Source organism: Lagenorhynchus albirostris, chromosome 6 (genome assembly GCF_949774975.1).
Source record: "Lagenorhynchus albirostris chromosome 6, mLagAlb1.1, whole genome shotgun sequence".
In the NCBI taxonomy this organism is placed as follows: Eukaryota; Metazoa; Chordata; class Mammalia; order Artiodactyla; family Delphinidae; genus Lagenorhynchus; species Lagenorhynchus albirostris.
Window position 1 is genome coordinate 27,983,485 of NC_083100.1, and position 22,204 is coordinate 28,005,688.

At 37.4% G+C, this 22,204-nt stretch overlaps 1 protein-coding gene across 1 annotated transcript in view; it reads right to left on the reverse strand.

The window, feature by feature from the left end:
- Positions 1–22,204, reverse strand: part of PIKFYVE (phosphoinositide kinase, FYVE-type zinc finger containing) — a 77,266-nt gene that overhangs the window by 12,892 nt on the left and 42,170 nt on the right. Inside the window, exons 18-32 of the mRNA XM_060152200.1 lie at positions 19,739–19,879; positions 18,941–19,067; positions 17,545–18,704; positions 15,495–15,595; positions 14,233–14,304; positions 13,389–13,560; positions 11,191–11,369; positions 9,445–9,558; positions 8,953–9,061; positions 8,694–8,848; positions 7,708–7,798; positions 4,232–4,292; positions 3,214–3,351; positions 2,271–2,391; positions 1,392–1,487 (exon numbers count right to left, since the gene is read on the reverse strand). Coding sequence (XP_060008183.1) covers positions 1,392–1,487; positions 2,271–2,391; positions 3,214–3,351; positions 4,232–4,292; positions 7,708–7,798; positions 8,694–8,848; positions 8,953–9,061; positions 9,445–9,558; positions 11,191–11,369; positions 13,389–13,560; positions 14,233–14,304; positions 15,495–15,595; positions 17,545–18,704; positions 18,941–19,067; positions 19,739–19,879 — 2,837 coding nt within the window. The remainder of the gene's footprint in view (positions 1–1,391; positions 1,488–2,270; positions 2,392–3,213; positions 3,352–4,231; positions 4,293–7,707; positions 7,799–8,693; positions 8,849–8,952; positions 9,062–9,444; positions 9,559–11,190; positions 11,370–13,388; positions 13,561–14,232; positions 14,305–15,494; positions 15,596–17,544; positions 18,705–18,940; positions 19,068–19,738; positions 19,880–22,204) is intronic.

A 22,204-nucleotide genomic window follows, 5' to 3' on the forward strand; every position in this document is an offset into this window, starting at 1 on the left:
AAGCTTCATGAAGGTCAATGTCTTCACAAAAAATAATACAAAATATGACCCAACACACCAACCAGGCTCAATATCCTAAATATGATTGTCAAGGCCTCCACACTAACATTTAGATCAAATGCCTTCAGGGGTTGAACAGCTAACTGAAGAGCATGAAACTTCACTGTTTAGTATAATAGAGAGGAAAGGAACTTAGAGTACTTTTCAACTTAAAGGTATTGAACTTTAAGAAAAAGCATATTTTTTTAGTTTGCCTTGGCCAAAAACATCCAACTCTTGGACTAGCAGTCTGGAAGCACTGATTTAGATAAATCAGATGTTAGGGAACAAGGGAAGCATCTTAGCATGTTATTATTTTTCCAAGACATTAGAAAAAGGTGACCTCAGCTAGAAAACTTGCTTCCTCATAGTACAAAATATATGTTTTTCTTGGTTGACTTTCTTGCCTTTCTTATCTATTAATGTAGTATGTCTAACCAATAAAAGGAGAAGCAAATACTATCTTCATAAACGTCAAAAGGCAAAGATAAAAAATTTATCATATGGAATCTTCTAAAGGAAAAAAATTCTTCATTATCCAAATAGTAACTCTAAACTACATAAATGCTGAAGCCTATAAATCTATCTTGTTTACCCCTGTATACCCAGTACCTAGTATACCACACATTGCAGACATTCAAATATTTGTTGATAAATGGACAACTTGTAACCAATATTAAAAATAAAATTTTAATTTCAATGTCTTCCAAGAGGAAAAAATTTTTATTAAACATCTTAGATTCTACTTAAACTAGGTTCTACCACTACCAAGATACCATTAAGATTAAAAAGCTTTATTCTTTTAGACATGATATATAAATATTTTTAAAGAGGGGTCCTTCTTTAAGGCACATGATAACTGTGGGCATGTAAATGGGTTAAGGCATAGGAACAGCATTACTCTAAGTAAGGAAACTTTACCTGCTATGTGTGGGAAGCAGGAAGGAAATGAATGAAGAATACAAAAAAGACATTCAGATGATATAAGGCAGATATGTTCCAAGTATTATGTCAATAAATAAAGCAAAGGAAAGGATGGATACAATGGATACATATTATAATACAGAGAATGGTTAAAGGATATTAAGGATTAGTAAATAACTTGCCTAGTTAATTTAATTATTAGGAGCTTAAGAATCATCCTGTTATTATTTGGGTAAAGCGTACATTATCAGATACAAAAAGAATAAGCTGTCACATCCAAAGAATACATTCTTTTACTTATATTTAATATTTTACATTTACTTATATTTTGCTCTACTCTATGTAACAGAACTCAAAATACAGCGATTAATAAATACACATAAAATATAAAGATACAACCATAGGTGGAAAAGCCCCATGAATAATACCTGAGAGCAAAAGCAATGATGGAGCTGGGCTCCTTCTCACAGACTGCAATGGGCACTCGTTCATGTTCATACATTAAGTAGTGTTTATCTGGATCACTGTTCAAAATTTTTAGATACATAAATCAGAACAAAATTAGCAGAAAATCACATATACAAACCATTAGCACTACTACAAGTAAATCTCAGGACAATTTTAAGTTAACTAAATAATGCACAATTACAAGAATATAATTAAGCCAAAATGTATGCAGAACTTGAACAAACAGCCAAGGAAAATACATCAACAGAGAGTTTTTGAAGACAACTGAAAATTATCAGAATTCTTTTTCAAATGAGAGAGTTCTGGAATCATCACTCCAAACAAAGCTTTCCACACTGGCAGTGTAGAAAGCCAGCCCTATGTTTTTCCCCACTCTGAGTAAGTCCAGTACAAACAAAATCACACGAAAACTTGTATAGCCATTGCAATTCATCATCACTATTAAAAAAGCATCACGTCCCAGTAAATTACTGGGTCAGTAATATCCTCATATACAATCAGCAATATGTTTTTATGAGATCAATGGATGTAGCAGTATATCTTAATAATATATATATATAAGCAATTCTTTTCAGAATCAGTACTCTTAAGCATTAAGTAATGTTAGTTAATGCTTTTTTAATCCACTCATTTACTATATAATGATTACATGTTCTACAAATTATATTATACCAAAAGATATCTTTTTTACTATGATGAAGTATAATTTTGGATTGAGAAATACATATATGCAGTTAAATAAACATATTTAAATATGTAGAGAGTATATCTATCGAGAGATTTTTTAAATGAAGTAAAAATAAAACCACCCAACAGCCACTGGCTTTTATAATACTTACAAAGGAAACGGAATAGGGTTATAGCTGTTTCCTGGAAGCAAATTTGCAAAGATGGCTTTCATGGTTGATTTTTCCTTCACCTGGCTGTCTGCGGATCCCAGCAAATGTCCATCAAATACATCTAGAATGAAAAATATTCTACTTATACATTAATATTCAGAAAGAGTAAAAGAAAGTATAAAGCGTCAACTATATTTCATTTCCTCTTTGGAACACAGACATGTGCACACCATAATTATCAATTATGGTGTAAAATTTTTGATCTAGGAATAATGACTATCAAACAGGAAGCAATAGTGAAGCATACATAGCACTGACCCCAAGTGGTTTTTTTTTTTTTTTTTTAACATTTCAACATGTTTGAAGTTGAGATCATCCTGCAACCGATGGCCTCTTATCATCACAGGGCCAGGCGGCAGCCATGACATAATTACTGGCCGAGCATGCGTGAACTCAGTCACAGCTGTTCCTGTTGCCACTTCAAATCAGTTATGCACACTGTGGCTATTACATCTGAGTTTAATTGCAATTTAAAAGATATTTTTTAAGTTTACGCTACAATTAAGTAGTTGGTGCTTAAACAGAAAGCAAGGAAAGAAAGAAAAAAGGTATAAATTTGCTATTAGTGAAACAAATATTTGTTGTTAGACAAAGGCTGCAATTTCTCTTTCCTTCTTACAAGGCAAAAATCATGGGCTTTAATGAGACTTAAGAAAGTAATATCCCCAGAAAGTAGATGAAGCTGAAATAACATTTTGTTACTGAGATATTTACATGTCAAGCAGTGCAACTGAAGAAGGGATATGGTAAAAAGCTACATCTGAAAGAGCCCTTTCAATAGTAAAAACTTTAAATCCTAAAGGGCTAAGAAAGAATTGTGTCACAGCACTCGGAGTGTTTGTCTCTATTGGACGAAGTGCAGTAAAAGTGACTTGACCTGTACCTTCGGAACTGCTGGTGGTATCAAGTTCTGGGGGCCCTCCCACGGCCTGCTCAGGCACGCCTTCAGGAGGAGTGGGCAGCTGGAGGTGGGGGGAACTGGTGGAGCTCTGACTGGACAGGGTAGCTAAGAAGCGGTCCTCTAAAGAAAAACAGAGTGCAAATGAGTCACTTTAAAACATTATGTCCATTTCTATCTAACAGCAATGTTTTTAAAATGCCAACTCCTATTTCTACTTCATAAACCAAAGAATTTTAGCTTCTTAAAAGTTACATAGGCCATTTCAGTGCGTATTTTAGAAATGGATACAAAAATCCAGACAGGTTATATGACTTGACCCCAATCAGATCTTAGTGACAGCACTGTGACTGGTAACCAGTTCTGGCTCCTATGCCATATTCTTTGCACTAGACCATAATGCCTACCTAAATATTAGTTCATTCAATTTAATAGAGAATGCAATTATGACACTACTGGGGGGAAAAAAATCACATGCTTATTCTCAGGGGGGAAATTCACTTACTTATGATAGAAAAATGCCAAGAATTCTGAGTTGAGCTCTTGTTCTACAAAGATAGTCTAAGTAAATTTCCCTACCAATTTTCTAGGATAGCACCTAGAAAAGTTACTCTACGAAATACTGAGGAAAAATTAAGTCTGGAAAGGATTTTAGTGATACAAAAATATAAATTAAACTTTGTAAGTTTTTTTTCCATGAAACCTGGCAGTTGACTTTATAACAATCCAGACAGAAATTCAGTTTCCTTTTGTCTTTTTGTTCTTTCCCTAAAAGCAATCTTCTCTATTTATCATGTATTTCTATATCCTAACTTATCTTATGCAATGTACTTTATGATAATCTTAAACTTAGACTGCTACAAACGTTTTACAGGAAGGAAAAAAAAGTCTATGTCCAATTGCATCAGAAAAAAATTCTCAATATTTAGTAGTTAAAAATAACTTATAGACTAAGAAATGTCTTAAATTCAATGACAGGTGATCACCAGACTCAAGGACCAACCTTTTTCCCCATTTTGAAGTCCTGGAGAAGCATTCCGTGGAGATGCATCCATTGCACTTATCTGTAGAGAACAAAATACTTTATTCTTAAGGAAACATTAAATTTAAAATTTTAAATTTAAAAAAAAATTTTTTTAACCCAGTGAATCTTAACCATTTTGTCCTCAAGACCCTTTCAACCTCTTAAGAATCATTAAGACACTCAGATAGCTTTTGTTTATGTGGGTTATATCTTCCAATTTTTCCTTATTAGAAAATCAAAACTGAAAAAGTTATAGAACGTACGTTTATTAATTTATTTAAAAATAACAATAATAAACCCATTACATATTAACATAAAAACATTTTAATTAAAAATATTTTTTTAAAAAAAATTAAGAGTGGCATTGTTTTACACTTTTACAATTACTTTAATGCCTAGCTTAATAGAAGACAGTTAAATTCCTCTCCGACTTCTGCATTTAACCTGTTGAGCTATATTATTATGATTGAAGTATATAAAGAAAATCTAGCCTCACACAGATATACAGTTGAAAAAGGGAAGGCTTCCCCGGTGGCACAGTGGTTAAGAATCCTCCTGCCAATGCAGGGGACACGGGTTCGATCCCTGGTCCGGGAAGATCCCACATGCTGCAGAGCAACTAAGCCCATGAGCCACACTACTGAGCCCGCGTGCCACAACTACTGAAGCCCGTGCGCCCAAAGCCCATGCTCCGCAACAAGAAGCCACAGCAATGAGAAGCCCATGCACCGCAGCAAAGAGAAGCCCCTGCTCGCCACAACTAGAGAAAGTCAGTGCGCAGCAACGAAGACCCAACACAGCCATAAATAAATTAATTAATTAATTAATTAAAAAAGAAAAAGAGAAACCTTGTGGAGCCCTTGAAAGGGTCTTGGACCCCCAGGATCCTTGACCATACTTTGAGAATACTGTTCTAAACAATAGCTCACAGACCCATTAAAGCATCTAGGAACTACTTATGATTATCCATTAAGCCTAGTAATCTTTGATTACCCACTGGACTTTCACAAGTCCCATTATCCATAGATAAGATACATTTTAAATGACTATCAGCCCTGAGTACAATTTCATTACAAAGTCATTTCTTAGACTGCTACTTAAAATGTTCTTTGATTTGTTCACCATACCAGAGAGACCTCCCTGGGCACCCTATGTAAAATAACTCACCATCACCTACTCCCCTAGCAATACTCTCCATTTCTTTCAATTTTTTTCTTCATAGCCTTGTTTCCATTTGTTTTTTAAATGTTTATTGGTTCATCTGTTTATTGTCAGTCTCATTAGACAAACGTTCCATAGGGACAATAACTATGGCCTTCATTCACAAACGTGAATTCCTTGCACTCAGAACAGTGCCTAAAAGCACTCAAGAACTATTTATCAAATGAATGAATACAAAGGCAGTGCTACAGATTTTCAAATCAACTTTTGATCTTTCAAAAAGATAATCATCGGGGCTTCCCTGGTGGCGCAGTGGTTGAGGGTCTGCCTGCTGATGCAGGGGACACGGGTTCGTGCCCTGGTCCGGGAAGATCCCACATGCCACGGAGCGGCTGGGCCCGTGAGCCATGGCCGCTGAGCCTGCGCGTCTGGACCCTGTGCTCCGCAACGGGAGAGGCCACAACAGTGAGAGGCCCGCGTATCGCACAAGAAAAAAAAGATAATCATCTACTGACTGATTTTGTATTTTCAATTCTATGTCTCAATATTATAATTAGAGGTCTTACACCACTAGCTTCACTGTTTCATCAGTAGGCAAACAGGCCACTAGCAGTTTGTGATAGCCGTTAATTGTCCTTAACTACTTGGCAAATACTAATAAATCATCTTCAGTAATTCTTATTCTTACTCTCACCTAAACTTTAAGGAAAAGTGATTCCTACACAGTTATTCATGAGACAAAAAGGAGGAATTCAGTTACACAGTGTTACTAAATAACACAAAGATCCAAGGCACTTGAACCTATCATTCCATGAAAATACTCTGCTACAAATACTACACACTTGTACAAAAAGATATTCTCTCAAAAGCCCTCATGATAACAGAATATTAAGCCCTTATAATATACTGACATTAATTCATCTGTTCATGGTTAGCATGGTAAGTAGAATTCTGTGATGGCCCCCAAGAACTCCACCCCCTGGCATACACACACACAGTTATTCAACCAAACATTAATCCAGATACTGTTGTGAAGGGATTTTACCACGTATGTAAGGTCCCAAAATCAGTTAACCTTAAACTACAGAGATTAACCAGGTAGGCCTGACCTAATCACATGTGTCCTTTAAATCTGAGTCCAGAGGTCAGATACAGCAGAAGAATTCAGAGATTTGAAACATGAAAAGGATTCAATCCACTGCTGTTGGCTTTGAAGATGAACAGAGCCACATGCAAGGAATCAGGCAGCCTCTAGGAGTTGAGAATCGCCTCTAGTCAACTGCCAGCAACAAATGGGGGACCTCAGTCCTATAACCACTAGGAATTCAACTCTGCCAACAACCTAGATGAGCTTGGAAGAAGATCCTGAGCCTCAGGTAACAGCCCTGGCCAAAACCTTCATCTCAGTTCTGTGAGCAGAGAACCCAGCCACGCTGTGCCAGAGTCCTGACACACTGCGAGATAATCAACTTACGTTTTAGGTCACTAAGTTTGGGGTAATGTGCTGCGCAGCAAGAGAAAACTAATACAGTTAGAAAAGGTTAATTAAATCAACATGTAGAACTAACCTGGTGCAGACCCCTTAAGAAAAGCTTCTCACTTAAACACAGAGATAAGAACACCCAAAACTCACAGTAAAGTAAATTAGGACTCTATTATACACTCAGCACATCCACACCTTCTCCTTTATAGCATTTACTGCCTCTGTGATACTATCCTCAGTGATGCCAGTAGACAGTAGCTTTTGATAAATGTTTCCAATAAATGAATTATAATGTATTTTATTTCAGGCTAAGATAAAAAAAATTAATCCAGGTCACATCACCAAGAAACCTCATAACTTCAAAACTAAAAACTCCTACTATTATTAATAAAGTATATATTAAGCTACCACTTCATTTTTTTTTGGCTGCATTGGGTCTTCATTGCTGCACGTGGGCTTTTCTAGTTGCAATGAGCGGGGGCTACTCTTCGTTGTGGTGCGCGGGCTTCTCACTGCAGTGGCTTCTCTTGTTGTGGAGCACGGGCTCTAGGTGCGTGGGCTTCAGTAGTTGTGGCTCGTGGGCTCTAGAGCACAGGCTCAGTAGTTGTGGCACACGGGCTTAGTTGCTCCGTGGCATGTGGGATCTTCCCGGACCAGGGATCGAACCCGTGTCCCTTGCGTTGGCAGGTGGATTCTTAACCAATGCACCACCAGGGAAGTCCCTAAACTACCACTTCTAAGTGTCATAAGAGAAATTAATTATATCTATACCAATATACATAGCATCAAAGACAAAACTACATTTCATTACCTTGCTTTCTTCCCCTTGCCTCAGTCTTCCAGGACTTGGAGGAACTGAAGGCCGCTTTCTACCCTTTTCTTGCTGGAAAAGGTCCTGCAACCTATAGTTAATGAAAAAAAGGAAAAGAGAAAAGAAGAATATGATTTTCCTTCTAATATCCTGAATAATGTTTACACATATTCTCCTTATAGCTTTGAAACCACAAGAATTAGATTTTCCTATTTCGAATGCAATAGATTTTAAAGCTGTACATAACTAAGACTAAATTTTTGTTTTCTTTCTAATCAGTTAATCACTTGTTACTGATATGACTATAGTAATAAAAGAATAGCAAGTTATAATGAGACAATACAACATAACGTAAAAAATACGGGTGTTAAAGACCAACAGACCTGGGCTCAAAGCCGAGCTCTGACAATTAACAGCTATATAACTTGGGCAAATCCCTTAGTCTCGTACAGCCACAGTTTCCTCTGTAAAATGCAATCAGTATATATACATTATAGGACTCAAAATCAAATAAAAGAGTGCATGTCCATCTACTGCCTTACTTAGTGCCTAGCGTGGTCCAAGTGCTCAATAAATGCTATAATAATCTAACTGAACTTTTCAATAAGCATTAAAGGGAAATATTTCCCCAAATAAATATTTAAATAAAGGTACAAGATACACAAAATAATAGAGTTGAAAGTAATGGCCTAAAACCCAATAATCACTCCATGACATACTAATACAGATAAATTAGGTTCATTAAGTACACACACTGTATTTGCAACAGCAACGAAGGCTATTCTCATCTTTGTTTTTTTTAACTTCACAACCTACACTTTAAAGGATGAAAGAGGTGAAGGGTGGTAGTGGCAATAAAAATAAAGCTCCTACAACTTGAGAGTAAAAGGAAACATCCAAATTAATAAGGACATTTACATCAAAAACATGATAGCAGAGCAAATTTTGCAATAATGTAAAAGAAACACCGGACTGCAAAGTCACACCTGTTATTCCAAGCCTGCAGCACTTCGCAGAGGCTTTGTTTCTTGGCGATGAGTGACTCAAAGACCGACTGCAGTTGCTGAGGGGTCTCCACAGAGGAAGACAGGAGCCGTGCTTGCATCTTCTCAGTCCAGCTCTTGAACTCGCTTTCTTCCATCTACGAGGAACAGAAACCACTCCAGCAATCTGAGACACACCCCAAAAGGAACCTCTAACAAGTTCACAGCTAACATTTGGGTTTCTGTCAGAAAAATGAATTACCTCTTTTTGTGCAAAGATATCTTCCATTTTCTCCTCTCTTGTTTTGCTAAATGTATCAGTTTTCAAAGATGCGAGTCTTTCATCCACAGCAAGATATACCTGTGAAACTCTAACAATATAAACATAAACAATATTAAACATTTTAGAAAAATCAAATTGTCTAATCTCACACAAGTAGAAAAAAGATGTACACACAAAACTTTAACTAGGTCTTATCTAATTAAGAATCACATACAATTTTGCAGAACAAAAAAGGACGTATATCAAAATTTTAATAGTTGTTATGCCTGAGAGCGTTTGACTTCTTTGTTAGTACTTTTATGAACCGTCTACACTTTTCCTTTTTTACATCAGGCATATATAACATACAATTAGAAAAACAGGTTATTTCTGTTTTCGAAGAAAGCTAAAGGAACAAACATGATATTTAAAATAGTTTAGATTTCAGGCAGTACTAAACAAAAACAGATGACCAAAGAAAATAAAACTTACTTTTGAAAGAAGTCCTTCAGATCCTGAAGAAGGGCCACTTTTAGTGGGACCTGACGTTTAATGAATATTTTGGGAAGTGGAACACACACTTCAAGAAGCCGAATGGGAGAATAACTGAGAGGAAAAAATACAAGTAATAGTAGAAAAGTGAAAAATATTTTAATATTTTGAGTAGAGATGCCAACTAAGTCCTATGAGGTGCAAGAGATCATAAAGTTTCTATGAAATGGCATTTTTAAAACAATCAAAAATACTGAAGGCAACTTTCAGCCTTTACAAATACCCTCCCCAGTTTTAAAAAGATTTTGTTTTATTTTTCCCCTGCATTGTGATGTCATCTTTTATCCCCCGAGGCCATCCTCATGTGCTTTAAAAACAAATGACTGGGATATAAACCTCCATGAATGAGCAGAGGGACTCCTTCCTACAATTAGCTTAGACACACAGGTATTCACTACCTTCTCAGTTCCCAAGGATTCTTTGTGAGTTTCCTTTCCACCTGAAGTTCACGATGTCTAGTAAATGCTATATCTCACCTAGGCCCTAGGTTCATGGTTAATAGCTCTTGCTTAAAAAAGGAAATAGGGTTCAATTACAAGTATTTCCTATTTGTGTACCTATTTGTGCCTATTATGTGTCAGATGTTGTTTTCGGTGCTGAGATACAGCATGGAGTAAGGGCCAAAATTCTTGCTCTCGTGATTCAGGAATAATAAGGCTTGGGCGATAAACAAAAACAAATACTTAAAACATATCTTACGCCAGATAGTAGGTGCTACAGGGCGAAATAAAGCAGGAAAGGGAAGCAAGGAGTGCCAGGAGTAAGAGGGAGTCAGGGCAGGTGAAATCTGAACAAAGACCTGCAGGAAATAAGGAAAAGTAGGCAGATATCTGGGAGCAGGCAGCTCAGAGACGGAAGAGCAAGTGCAGGGCTCCCAGGTAGGAGCCTACCTGACATAGCTGAGGTCCAGCCAGGAGGCCAGTGAGGCTAAAGTATGGTGAGCGAGGGGGGCTGTAGTAGGGGGTGAGAAGCCAGAGCATGTAGGGGCTCACAGGCTCATAAATGGACTCTGGCCTTCACTCAGGGTGAAACAGACACCCACTGGAGGCTCTAGAGCACATGAGTGGCCTGAGTTGATTTTCATATAACAGGACCACTCTGACTGCTGTGTTGAGAACAGGCTGCAGCGGGTAAGGCCAAAAGGAAACTGATTGAGGTTAGTGCAATAATCTAGTAAAAGACAACAGAGGTTCAGTCCAGAGTGGTAGTGGTGGAGGTGGTGACACATGTTCTGGGTATATTCTGAAGGCACAGCCCAAAGGCTTTCTCAAATCATTTAAGAACAAGTATAAACACCCATTCTTTGAACTAGTGATTTTAGCTCTATCCGGAATATCCGATTACCCTTATGGCTAAGTAATGTCTTAGCAAAAATTCTGATAAGCTCTCAGATGCAAAAACAATGGTTAAGAGTAACAACTGCAGTAGCAAGAATCATGGATCATGACTTGCTAGCTCTATCTGTCAGCTATAAGCTAAGTTAGGGTGATAATAATACATATTTCTTAAAGGATTAAATAAAATAATAACACTGAAAGCTCTTCACAGAGTATGGCCCTCTGCCTTTGCAAGAGTGGGAATGGGGAACAACACACACCAAAAATTAATTCAATCTAGTAATACTGGAAATGTTATAAAGCCTTCCAGGGAGTATGTGATTGTGACAAGGTCGCTCAGACTTCTTACCTGAAAGATGCCACCATCTGGTTATAGGAGAAATACTGGTGATAATCATGGTGGATGGAGTGACCACACGGCTCAGCATTGGCTCTACGGGTGTACTGGTGCCCATAAAACCTAAGTTCAAGGTATTTTGCAAATGACATGGACCAGGACTCATTGGAAAGAGCAACAACTGGTGTTACCTGAAATTCAGCATAAATTGTTATCTAATCACATATTGAGAATCTCTTTTTTAAAAAACAATGTATTTTCTTCTCTAGTACAAATCTAGTATATTCTGACTACAGAAAACTAGAAGAAGAAAAAAATGCTTCAATGTGGGGGGAGTTAGGGATGGCTGGGGAAAACTCTCTTGCCAGTAATCCCACTACCACCATCAATATGCTAGTATGTTTGCTTTCTTTCTATACATGAATACATATATGCTTAGCTGGGATGTTTATAAATAAAAACTGTTCCCTATAATTAGCTTCATAACCTTTTTTTTATTAGCAATATATCATATTTTCCCACATAGAATATTCTTATACAATTTGATTTTTAATGGCTGCAGAGTATCCCATAATATGGAATTATTTAACCAATCCCTATTGATGTGCATTTAAGACATTACAAGTTTTTCACTATTTTGATGAACTTCCCTATTGTGTGTGTATGTATGTATGTATATATATACATATATATGTATATATATATATATATACACTTATAAATATGCATAATTATTATTTCCTTGGAATAAATTAACGAAAATGGAAATCGGTAGGTCAAAGGGCATGGACATTTATATGGTCTTTGATACTTTCTGCCACATTGTGTAAACCAGTACACCTGTTTTGGGAGACAATCTCCAACAGTATCTGAGAATATCAATTTCCCTACTTTCTTACCAATCTCAGGAATTATAAATCTTTGAAATGTACCTTCTTTAAAAACTAACTAAATAAAAACACATTCCATTTATTTTATTTATTTATACTTCTTTGATTATTACTAATGAGTAAAATGTATTTGCACATGTCTACTGGCCATTTGTATTAAATTGCTTTGTCACACCCCTTGCCCATTTTTCTATTATCATGGCTTACAGAAATTTAATAGTAAGTATACTCATATTTGGTCATATATAACTTTTTTGGACACCTAAAAGTTTTCATTTCTGTGTAACAAAAACTGTTTACCTTTTCCTTTCTAACATAACCCCAAAGGCAGAAGTTTTTGTTTTAAAATAAAGTGCATACACCAAACATGCAAGATATAAGGATCGAATTAAGTTATTCATTTAGTTCACTGGTCAATCTACAGAAGTTCACATCTTCTACAACAAAATATTGCCAGCTGTCTAACAGCAAACTAAAGGCCTAGAAGAACAAGTATAAAAAGACCAATCATTGCAAGAAATGATCTCATGGCTCTTTGTTCCTACCGAAGAAGGCACTACCTTTGACTTTGCCCTCCTCAACCTCTGATACTGAAATGGGTTGCACTATTATTTTATCTATAATTCCCATATGTGCCTCCAAACATACACTCCAAAATAAGCCAATTAAGATAACAATGAAGTTAAATTTGGCATATGCTCACTGTTAACAATTTGAATAAAAAGTATATATTAAAAACATAATATTGGCACAAAATATTCTCTGCAGAGTTAGAAAAACACACAGAAGAAGTAAAACACATGGTTCTTTCCTCAAGAATGTATATGAAAACCAGCAGAGATCAATTAAACATGGTCTCACATCTGTATGTCTTAAGATAGAAATGTTGACATAGACTTAAACTTACACAAGCATTCTAGCATACTGTAATCACTGTAAGTCTGTCTCCCCCGCTAGAGGACAGGAGCCTGACCTTGTTCTTCCTTCTTTCCTAGGGCCTAGCACAGTACCTGGCACCTAGGTGGTGCTCAATAAGCATTTACTGAATGAATAAACAAACATAATGGAGAACTGTCAAGATCTATTTTACTGGGCATGGTACCCTATGTTTTATATAATGACTGATAAATCCTAAAATGGAATCTTTAGGAAACAAACATTAAAGGGAACACACAGCACTAGAAGGTAAAATAAATAAGAGCCCAAAGACAAATACTAAATCCAAAAAAACAGAGGCCACCCTCCCCCCCAAAAAAGAACTATATAAATACAGAAATAAAAGATACTATGTGATATATTATAGCAACAGGGTACACTTACCTGTTTGCAGATTCTGCACCAGGAATAGGTGAGAATTGTATGCTGATATCCAGGTACTGGAGAATCCAACTCCTTCAGGATTATCTGCACACAGCCTTGGCCATGGACAAACCGTCGAATGTGATGCACCATGGGGGTATCACAGAACATGCTAGGACACTGATAGGAAGGCCTTTGACAAAAAGAAAGTCCTCACATTAACCACGAAACCGAGGAGCAGTGTATAGTGAATCCTGGCTAATCAGGACCACTGTAGAGAAAGTGCAGCATCCTGTCAAGAGTAAGGACGACTGGTGGATGATCTGCTCGGGGTACCACTCATCCTGCTCAGAGCCTGCAGCTGAACATCCTGCCTTCAACCACATCACAGTGATAGGTTCCACTTGTTAAGCACCTTCTATTTGCCAAGTATTTCTAAAACATCATCTCATTTTACCTATTAAAACTCCTGACATTTGTGGAGTTTGTTAATACCTATAAAGGGGGCTGGTAAAGATTAAACTACTTGTTCTTTGTCATATTAAGTGGCAGGTGATAGCTCTAAGACTTAAACTGAGGTCCTTAGCTTCTCTTGCCTCCCAGTTGAATCACTGTAAAAACAGACATCCGAAAAAAAAGTCTGTGGGATTGCAGGGCAATTAGATGGGCAAAGATCTGAGGAATGAACTGGAGAAGACATGCTGGGTTGAAATATGAAAGGATTACTTCTCTGTATAGTAAACCCTGGCATGTGGCATGAACAGGAAGGTCACACAACAGTGCTCCAACTCATGTTTATATTTAGGTTGAAATTCTGGGCATCAAAAAAGCATAAATGGAACATAAGGAGAAAATTGGTTCTTACCGGAAACAGTATCTCTCTAAAAATATTCCTAATGTAAGATCATTTTTTCCATAAAATTCCATTGTTACAATCCTAAAAGAAAAGATTTCTTAGAAACATATCATATGAATTACCACCCAGCAAAAGATATTTCATGAGACTCCAAACTGATACCTGTTAGATCTGCTTATAATACAGTATTAAAACAGGTACTATGCTTTTGTTGTTACAGAACAGGTTTTACCTCATCTGATAAAACAGGTTTGTACTAGCCACACTACAGCATCATATCCATTCCCAGTCCATTAGTATCCTATGAAACTATTTAATCAGGATGCACAAACTGTAATATTAAATGAGTAAAACTGATTTGAGTTAGGAAGAAGTAGAAGTTTCCTTTACAAAGCCGTAAGCCCGGTCAGTATAAAATGGGACTCCTGTCTCTGCTCTCTAGTCCACACCATTACTGAGCACAAGGAGCAGCAGCTCACATTCCTCCAGGAAAGCCAATTCTTAACTTTATACCCAACTTATAAATGCCCACAAATAAGAGAGTTCAGCTATACATACCCTGTCGAAACCCACATCTTATATCAAGCCTTGACCTAAACTCCCAGAGAAAATCCCCATGGGCTCACCCAGCCCCAAGTCAGACTGCTAGAGCTCTACTGATGCTGGAAGAATCCCTGATCTCACTGGTAGAAATAAGTGTTTCTGGTGTCCAAAATTAAAATACGGAACACATTTTGTCATGGAAAGTACTCCAAAAACAAGCAGTTATGTTCTTTAGTACTTTTAAAACTAAACTATGTAATAACTAGGCTTTTGTGACTATCACTGGAAATAAATTATAACATTATAAAATGTGTTTCTATCAATCTACTTCGAATTAAGTTTTAGAATAAAACTTAAGACAAAAGACTGACCGCTTTTATGAAAGCGATGCCTAAAGAAAACCTGCCTGATTTGTACATGTTATCAAAATGCTTAAATCTAGCTTTTATGTATCAACTTTCTCACTTTTATAACTACAAATTTCTCTTCCATCCCTCACATCCGTTTTCACTCTCACTAAAGGTACTTTCATTTACTTCTACCCATGAACAAATACAAATTTCATACGTAATTCACAAGTTCAAAAGTTCCATCAATTCACATATGACCAGCAGCATGCCATGCACCTAAAAACAGAGCCTAATGGCTGAATTGTTTTCAGACTTGCTGGAGTTCTATCCTCAAGTACAATAGTGGGAGGGTGCGGGGGGGTGGGCAAGGAATCCTACCACGGACTGACACAGGCACTGGGAGCGTTGCTGGACTGGGCAGAAGAGCTGCTGAAGAGCACGCACAGTCTCTGGTGGTTGGCAGGGTTCAGACAGTCCACCTGGAAGAGAAGGAACATCCAGATGAGCACCGCAAGTCATAACGCACTCCAACCCCAGGCCTGGCTCCAACATCCAACACACTCCACTCGATCTGTAAAGCCTCCGTCATCACTACAGGGGTTTCAGTGAAGATTCAAAACTACAAGACACTAAATATAAGGAAGAAGAGCAGTTAGTTTTTGAGGTAAAACAATCCAAAAAGTTTAAGTGAAACGTAAAAATACCAATAGATGTCTAAATAGCTTGTTTTCTTAAATACTCTTATTTTTACAAAACTACATTAAATTATCTTGGAAGTAAATAGTTAATTAAATATGAAATAGTCTGAATTGATAGCTGGATATAACATCAACCTGTGATACACAGAAATCTAAATCCTGAGGTATTTATTTATTTGTACTTTATACCTGTTTTTGATCATAACAAAGGTAACACCTGTCTCTGCTGAAATTCAAACAGTACAGAGGTATATGAAGAAGTTCATGAAGTACTTAAAGCCTCTCCTCCTTTGATGCTGCCCTACCTCCCAAATTGACAAATTTGACTGTATGTTTAAAAACCATGTACTTTCGCTAGCTCATACACATAAACACACAAAAACACTCACTTAAGTATACACAGGTGATTTTGGTTTTTTACAAAAATGGTTTGATGCTACATATATTAAAACACAATTTGCTTTTTCTTTTTTTTTTTTGTGGTGCGCGGGCCTCTCACTGTTGTGGCCTCTCCTGTAAGGAGCACAGGCTCCGGACGCGCAGGCCCAGTGGCCATGGCATGCGGGATCCTCCCGGACCGGTGCACGAACCCGTGTCCCCTGCATCGGCAGGCGGACTCCCAACCACTGCGCCACCAGGAAAGCCCCAATTTGCTTTTTAACACTAGAAAATATATCATGGGTTCTCTCTGGGTCATTAAACGAGATCCAACTCATCCTTTTAACAGCAAACAATTAGAAATAATGCTTCAGTAAACACCCTTGTACATATATTATAATAAAATGTAAGCATCCTTATACCAAATGCTTACTTATCTGCAGAAATAAGTTATAAAAGATGGGAATCCTAAATCAAAAATATATATGTACTCATGTAAATTTAAAAGACCACCCTATCACTTTTAATAAGTTTACATAAATGTATATAAACATAAATTTATTTAGTTTATTATAAGTATTTTTCCATACCTCATTAGCCATGTCTCTTATCACATTCTTTTTTGCCAATTTCATGTATTAAAAACAGTGTACCATTATTAATCATTCCCAGACTTGTGAAAGCAAACATCTTTTTGTTTTATTAAAAAACTGTATTTCCTCATCTAGAGATAAATTTGTTCATTAGTTTTATTACCACCATTATCAATAATGTATCCATGAATAAAGCTTCCTTATTTTTTTAAAACACATCCGTTTCCTACAATAAACTTCCAACCCTTACTGTCCTGCTCACTGCCATTAAAAGGATCAAGGACACATCACACTAAACTCGAGTCATCATGCCAGAAATTTTAAGCAGCTCCACGCCGCTGCCCTACCTCAGAGCTCCTCCTGAGTTTACTGTGAACTTAGCCTGAAACCCTCAAAATCCAGTTTCATTACATTACACTCCTATTTCATACATTTTAAAGCAACACATAAGCTGAAAGACCTAGACAAAAAAAGCATAGAGGAAATATTTAATAAATCTGCATGCAATTTGTCATATTTGATTATTTTTACCCTGCCATAGCAGAGATTTTCAACACATTTTTTTTAAAGACATGTATGTTACGTAGATTTATTTATTTATTTGGCCGCACCTCAAGGCATGTGAGATCTTAAGTTACCCGACCAGGGATAGAACCTGCGCCCCCTGCAGTGGGAGCGCGAAGTCTTAACCACTGGACGGCCAGGAAAGTCCCCAACACATTTTAAATTTACACAAGCACACAAAGTGGACTTGCTCACCTTTGTTGACCACACTGCATCACTTGTAATCAACCCTTTCTCTTCGTCACCTTCACTTTTGCTTCCGGATTTGCCACTTGAAGTACCTGATGCATCCTTAGAATAAGCGAAAGGGTCTGAATTTTTTTGCTGAATTCTTCCTCCTCTGGCCCGATAATCGGCCAGCATTCTCCCCAGGCTCTGGCTATCACCCAGGTGCTCGGCAATTCTGGTGCTCACTAGCTCGTGTGAGGGCAGGACTTGAATAGACTTGGCCTGAACACTTCCATTCATGCCCTGAAGGCCAGAGAGATCCCTGAGCATCTGTTTCTTCCGCCTGCTCTCCATTTCTTTGAACTCTTTATTGAGGAGAGGAGACCAGTAAACCTGCTCCGCAAAATAATCTCGGGTAGAGCATCTCATCCCCTTTTCAGTTAAAAGGAAGGGCTCCCTGAATGTGATTACTGGGGAGATACAGAGGATCACATCTTTCAATTCCTGTTTAAAGGTCAAAGAATAAGTCTTTCGTTTATCTTCAGAGGAGGTAACTTCCTCAGTAATATACAGGCCAGTGTCATCCTGTAGAGGGTCTCTAAAGGCTCTCATCTGGCTTTTGGGATCCTGTAGCTCCTCTGCTTGCTGCAAAGCCTCTGGCTGCTCACTGCCTATGGCATCCTGTTGGTCATCTATATGGAGCGGCAGCAATGATTCCGGTACCGATGGAAAGAGAGCACAGGGGGCACCTGCTGGGCAAGCTGCTGTGGCATGCTCTTGATGCTTCGAAGAGGCAACATCCTGTGGCACACTTTTAGTTTCCTGATCACCCTTCTCAAACAGAATCCTTGATTCTAGCAAACTGCTATCATCAGAGGGCAGAAAGTCCGGAGGGAAGTCAGGGTCCCGGGGGAGGGGACTTCCGCTGAATGGCTCTTGTGCAGCCCCTTCATCCTCCTGTCCCTCAATCAGAGAATGGAAGGACGGGTTTGGTGTTAATGTAGGAGGCATAGCAAATTCATCCATGAGGAAGGAGATTTCTAGTTGAGAATGATAAGCTACACAGATCATAAATATTAGGATCTCCTTAACTCGAGCCAGCTCGTAATCAGAGCCTCCTCTAAGCTTGATTGTACAGCCCAAGTGCTGTGGACAGCCTTCAAAAAACATCAGTGTTTTGGTTTGTTCTACAAATAAACAAACACAAGGTTAAGAAGGCTTAGGTGGCAATCCAGAAGTCCAGACAGAATTCACCATCTTAACATCTACCAGAGAAAAGCCCTTAAGTAAAACAACAGTTGCCTGTCCTCATTTAACCACTGCTAATAGCTATTTCCTACTAAGTCACCCTTGTAGTACTGATGAATTTACTCATGTCCTCAGGTCCCCAATTCCAGGTAAATCTATACTAGAGATCACTCACCATTAGGCAACTGAAACATCTGCATGTAAAATTTGTGACAGGTGCCCAGGTGAGGTTTTGTAAGCAGCTGGTCCATCGACATCACCAAATCACCTTGGGTCATCCGACTGATTCGTTCTAAAACTTGCTAGAACACAGAACAACATTATATTACAAAATTTGACAGAGAAGAATAAAATTCTTAGAAAATTTAATATGAAAAAATAATAGGAACATATGAAAATGCCCTCGCAATGAATTTCCTTGATTTTAGTAATTAAATGACTTTTACTGACTCTAGATTAGTCTACACTTAGAAATCAATATAAGCCTACTAAAATAAACCATACTCATATTAATGACATTATCAAAAGACATTTAAGCATCATGCACTGGCAAAAGGTACTGATTCAGGAGCGGAGGGTGGGAAGCTTCCAGGAGGGTGGGAAACCTCCAGAACTGACCTCTATTCTGAAGAGGGTAACTTTTCAAGGGAGAGGACATTTTCTACTACAAAATGAAGTCTCCACAAATACTACTTATTAACTAATGTCTATTACACCTTTGGTCTTGTAGAACCTATGATGAGCATTATATAACTCATATGAGTGCTATATGAATCGTACTTTCTTCCAGCCTGAGTTCCTCCAGTCTTATAAATAATGAAATCACTGCCATGCCTGTCCTACTTTCAATATATATGGCACAGCAAAGAAATAAATAATTAAAGATCCCTGCATATCTACCACACATGCATATAAATTTACAAGCCGTGATTATTTTTAAATGATATAAAAATAGAAAAATAAGAACACTCACTGATTTTACATTAATGACCAAAGTAATGCCATGTTCCAGTAACATATCCTGGGCAATTCGAGATACCGTTTTCTCAACTAAAACCAATGTGGGCCGAACATCAACTATTCGCTGAACGTAGTTCTTCAAGAATTCCCTTTCCTAAGTAAGATAAATCAAAAATATTATGTGTGGTACAATTCAAGATCTAGACATGTAAAAATATCAGGATAGTTTGACTATTAATATCAAACTCAGCCTAAGTTTTCTTTGCCCACAAACCACTACTAATAAATATTTCCTACTAAGTAAACACTGCAGTACTGATGTGTTAACTCATTTCTCAGGTCGCCAATCTCAGGTGAAACTATGCTAAAGATCACTTACCATTGCTATAAGCAAATTAACTCAAACACAACCAAGAATATTTTTCATCACTCTAATCTGCCGATTATGCTGAAAAGAGTTTCAGGAGAAATTTCATTCTCCAACTCACTACCTTTACTTTGAAGGATTTTGAATTCTTAATAACCTATGACATAAAAGTCAAGAATCCAATTAGCTAGCTCTCAAAGGTTATAAATAAATAAAAACCCTAACCCTAAATGAAGGCAATTTCTAAACATTTTTAATATAGTTATGAATTCCCCCTTTTACATTCTGAAACTAACCAGAATATCTCTTCTTTTGGGTATCTGAATAAATAACTCTCTAACAGATGCTATTTCAGCTACTTCCTAATTTCAATCTCCGAACAGATAATATTCTATCTAGAACAGCTATAGTTAAAAATTAAATCATTTTTAATACAATTTCATGACAAAGGCTTACTTTCAAAGCAAATGAATATTGTAAATAACAACCAGAGTTAAAACAATATAATTCATTAATTGTTTCATAAAATTTCTGGGCTCAGAGAGGTGACAATGGAATGCGGGAGCACGTCTGTCACTTCTGCTCCCTATGCCCAGTGCTTTCTGAGTAAGACTGTATTCATGGTCAGTGCCACCAGCAATGGACGAGCCTATCCCCTGCAATGAACCTGCCCTGTTAGATGGAGTATATTTCTTCTCACCCTTCTCTGTTTTACTGATAGAAATCGTACATTTTCAAATTCTCCCATTATTAACAAAATGGAATTTTTTTTCCTTGAAACGTGTTAATTTCCTTCTCTGCTTACTAAATTGTTATTTAATGACATTTTAAATGATTTTATTTGTGCAGCTCTAATAAAGAATAACTAAAATAGGGCTTCCCTGGTGGCGCAGTGGTTGAGAGTCCGCCTGCCGATGCAGGGGACACGGATTCGTGCCCCTGTCCGGGAAGATCCCACATGCCACGGAGCAGCTGAGCCCGTGAGCCACGGGCGCTGAGCCTGCACGTCCAGAGCCTGTGCTCCGCAACAGGAGAGGCCACAACAGTGAGAGGCCCACGTACCGCAAAAAAAAAAAAAAAAAAAAAAAAGAATAGAATGACTAAAATAAGTTGATTTTTTTTTTAAGTTTCTGGCCTCTGATATAGGGATAGCAAATACATTTCCTCTCAGTTCCAGCTCCAGTCAACTATTATGATTATACATGAAGCACCATGCTAAAAAGGGGTCCTGAGAGAGGCTCAGCAAGGAAAGAGTATCAGAAGGTAGGCCAGGAACACAATGGAGCAGTGGCAGACCAACAGATCTTGAGGGCTGACCTTGCGAAGACAGTATGGCACCACAGGCTAATGATCTCTTTGCCCACTGTTTCTCATCCTCCTTTTTTATTTACCTTTCAGCTTGTTCTTTGATTGGTTATTCCACAATGAGTGGACCAAAAAAAAAGGATTAAAAAAAAAAGTCATATCAATTGATACTTTCTATCAATTCAAACTAAAAACTTTAATAGGTCACTTAAAGATATAATAAAACTATGTTTTATAGCACTGATGAACCAGATGCTTTACATTATATGAATTAAATTTAATGTTTACTAATATACATTGCCCAGAGCATACTTCTCTAACATAAAGTTTTTAGTCTGTTAACCTGGTTATAAGGATGGAGTTAAAATAAAGCAGATAAACTTAAGTGTAACTTTTTTGTAACTAAGTATCTATGGATTCTGATTACTAGTTCATCAACTCCAAGACATGAAATTGTACACATTTTAACATCTCTGCAATTAGGATGCATCTTGCAATCCATGTGGTTGTGATCTAAACCTAGAAAAGTCTTTCACTGACACCTTCAGTGAGATCAAGAAAAGTCCCAGCATCACAGTACCTTAGATTCCACGAACGATAATTGTGTTTCCCCTTTTTCCTTATTTTAGTTGTCACTGAAAAGTCATAGTAAATAAGAGCTAGAAGGAATGGTATAAATCTAGCTGAAACCCCTCACTTTTACTGATACATAGCTGAATTCCAAAAAGAAAACAGTCCTAGTTAACAGAGTTCCTTAAGCAATAGAGCAGAGTTTCATGACCCATGGTGCCTTTCACCACAATTAAG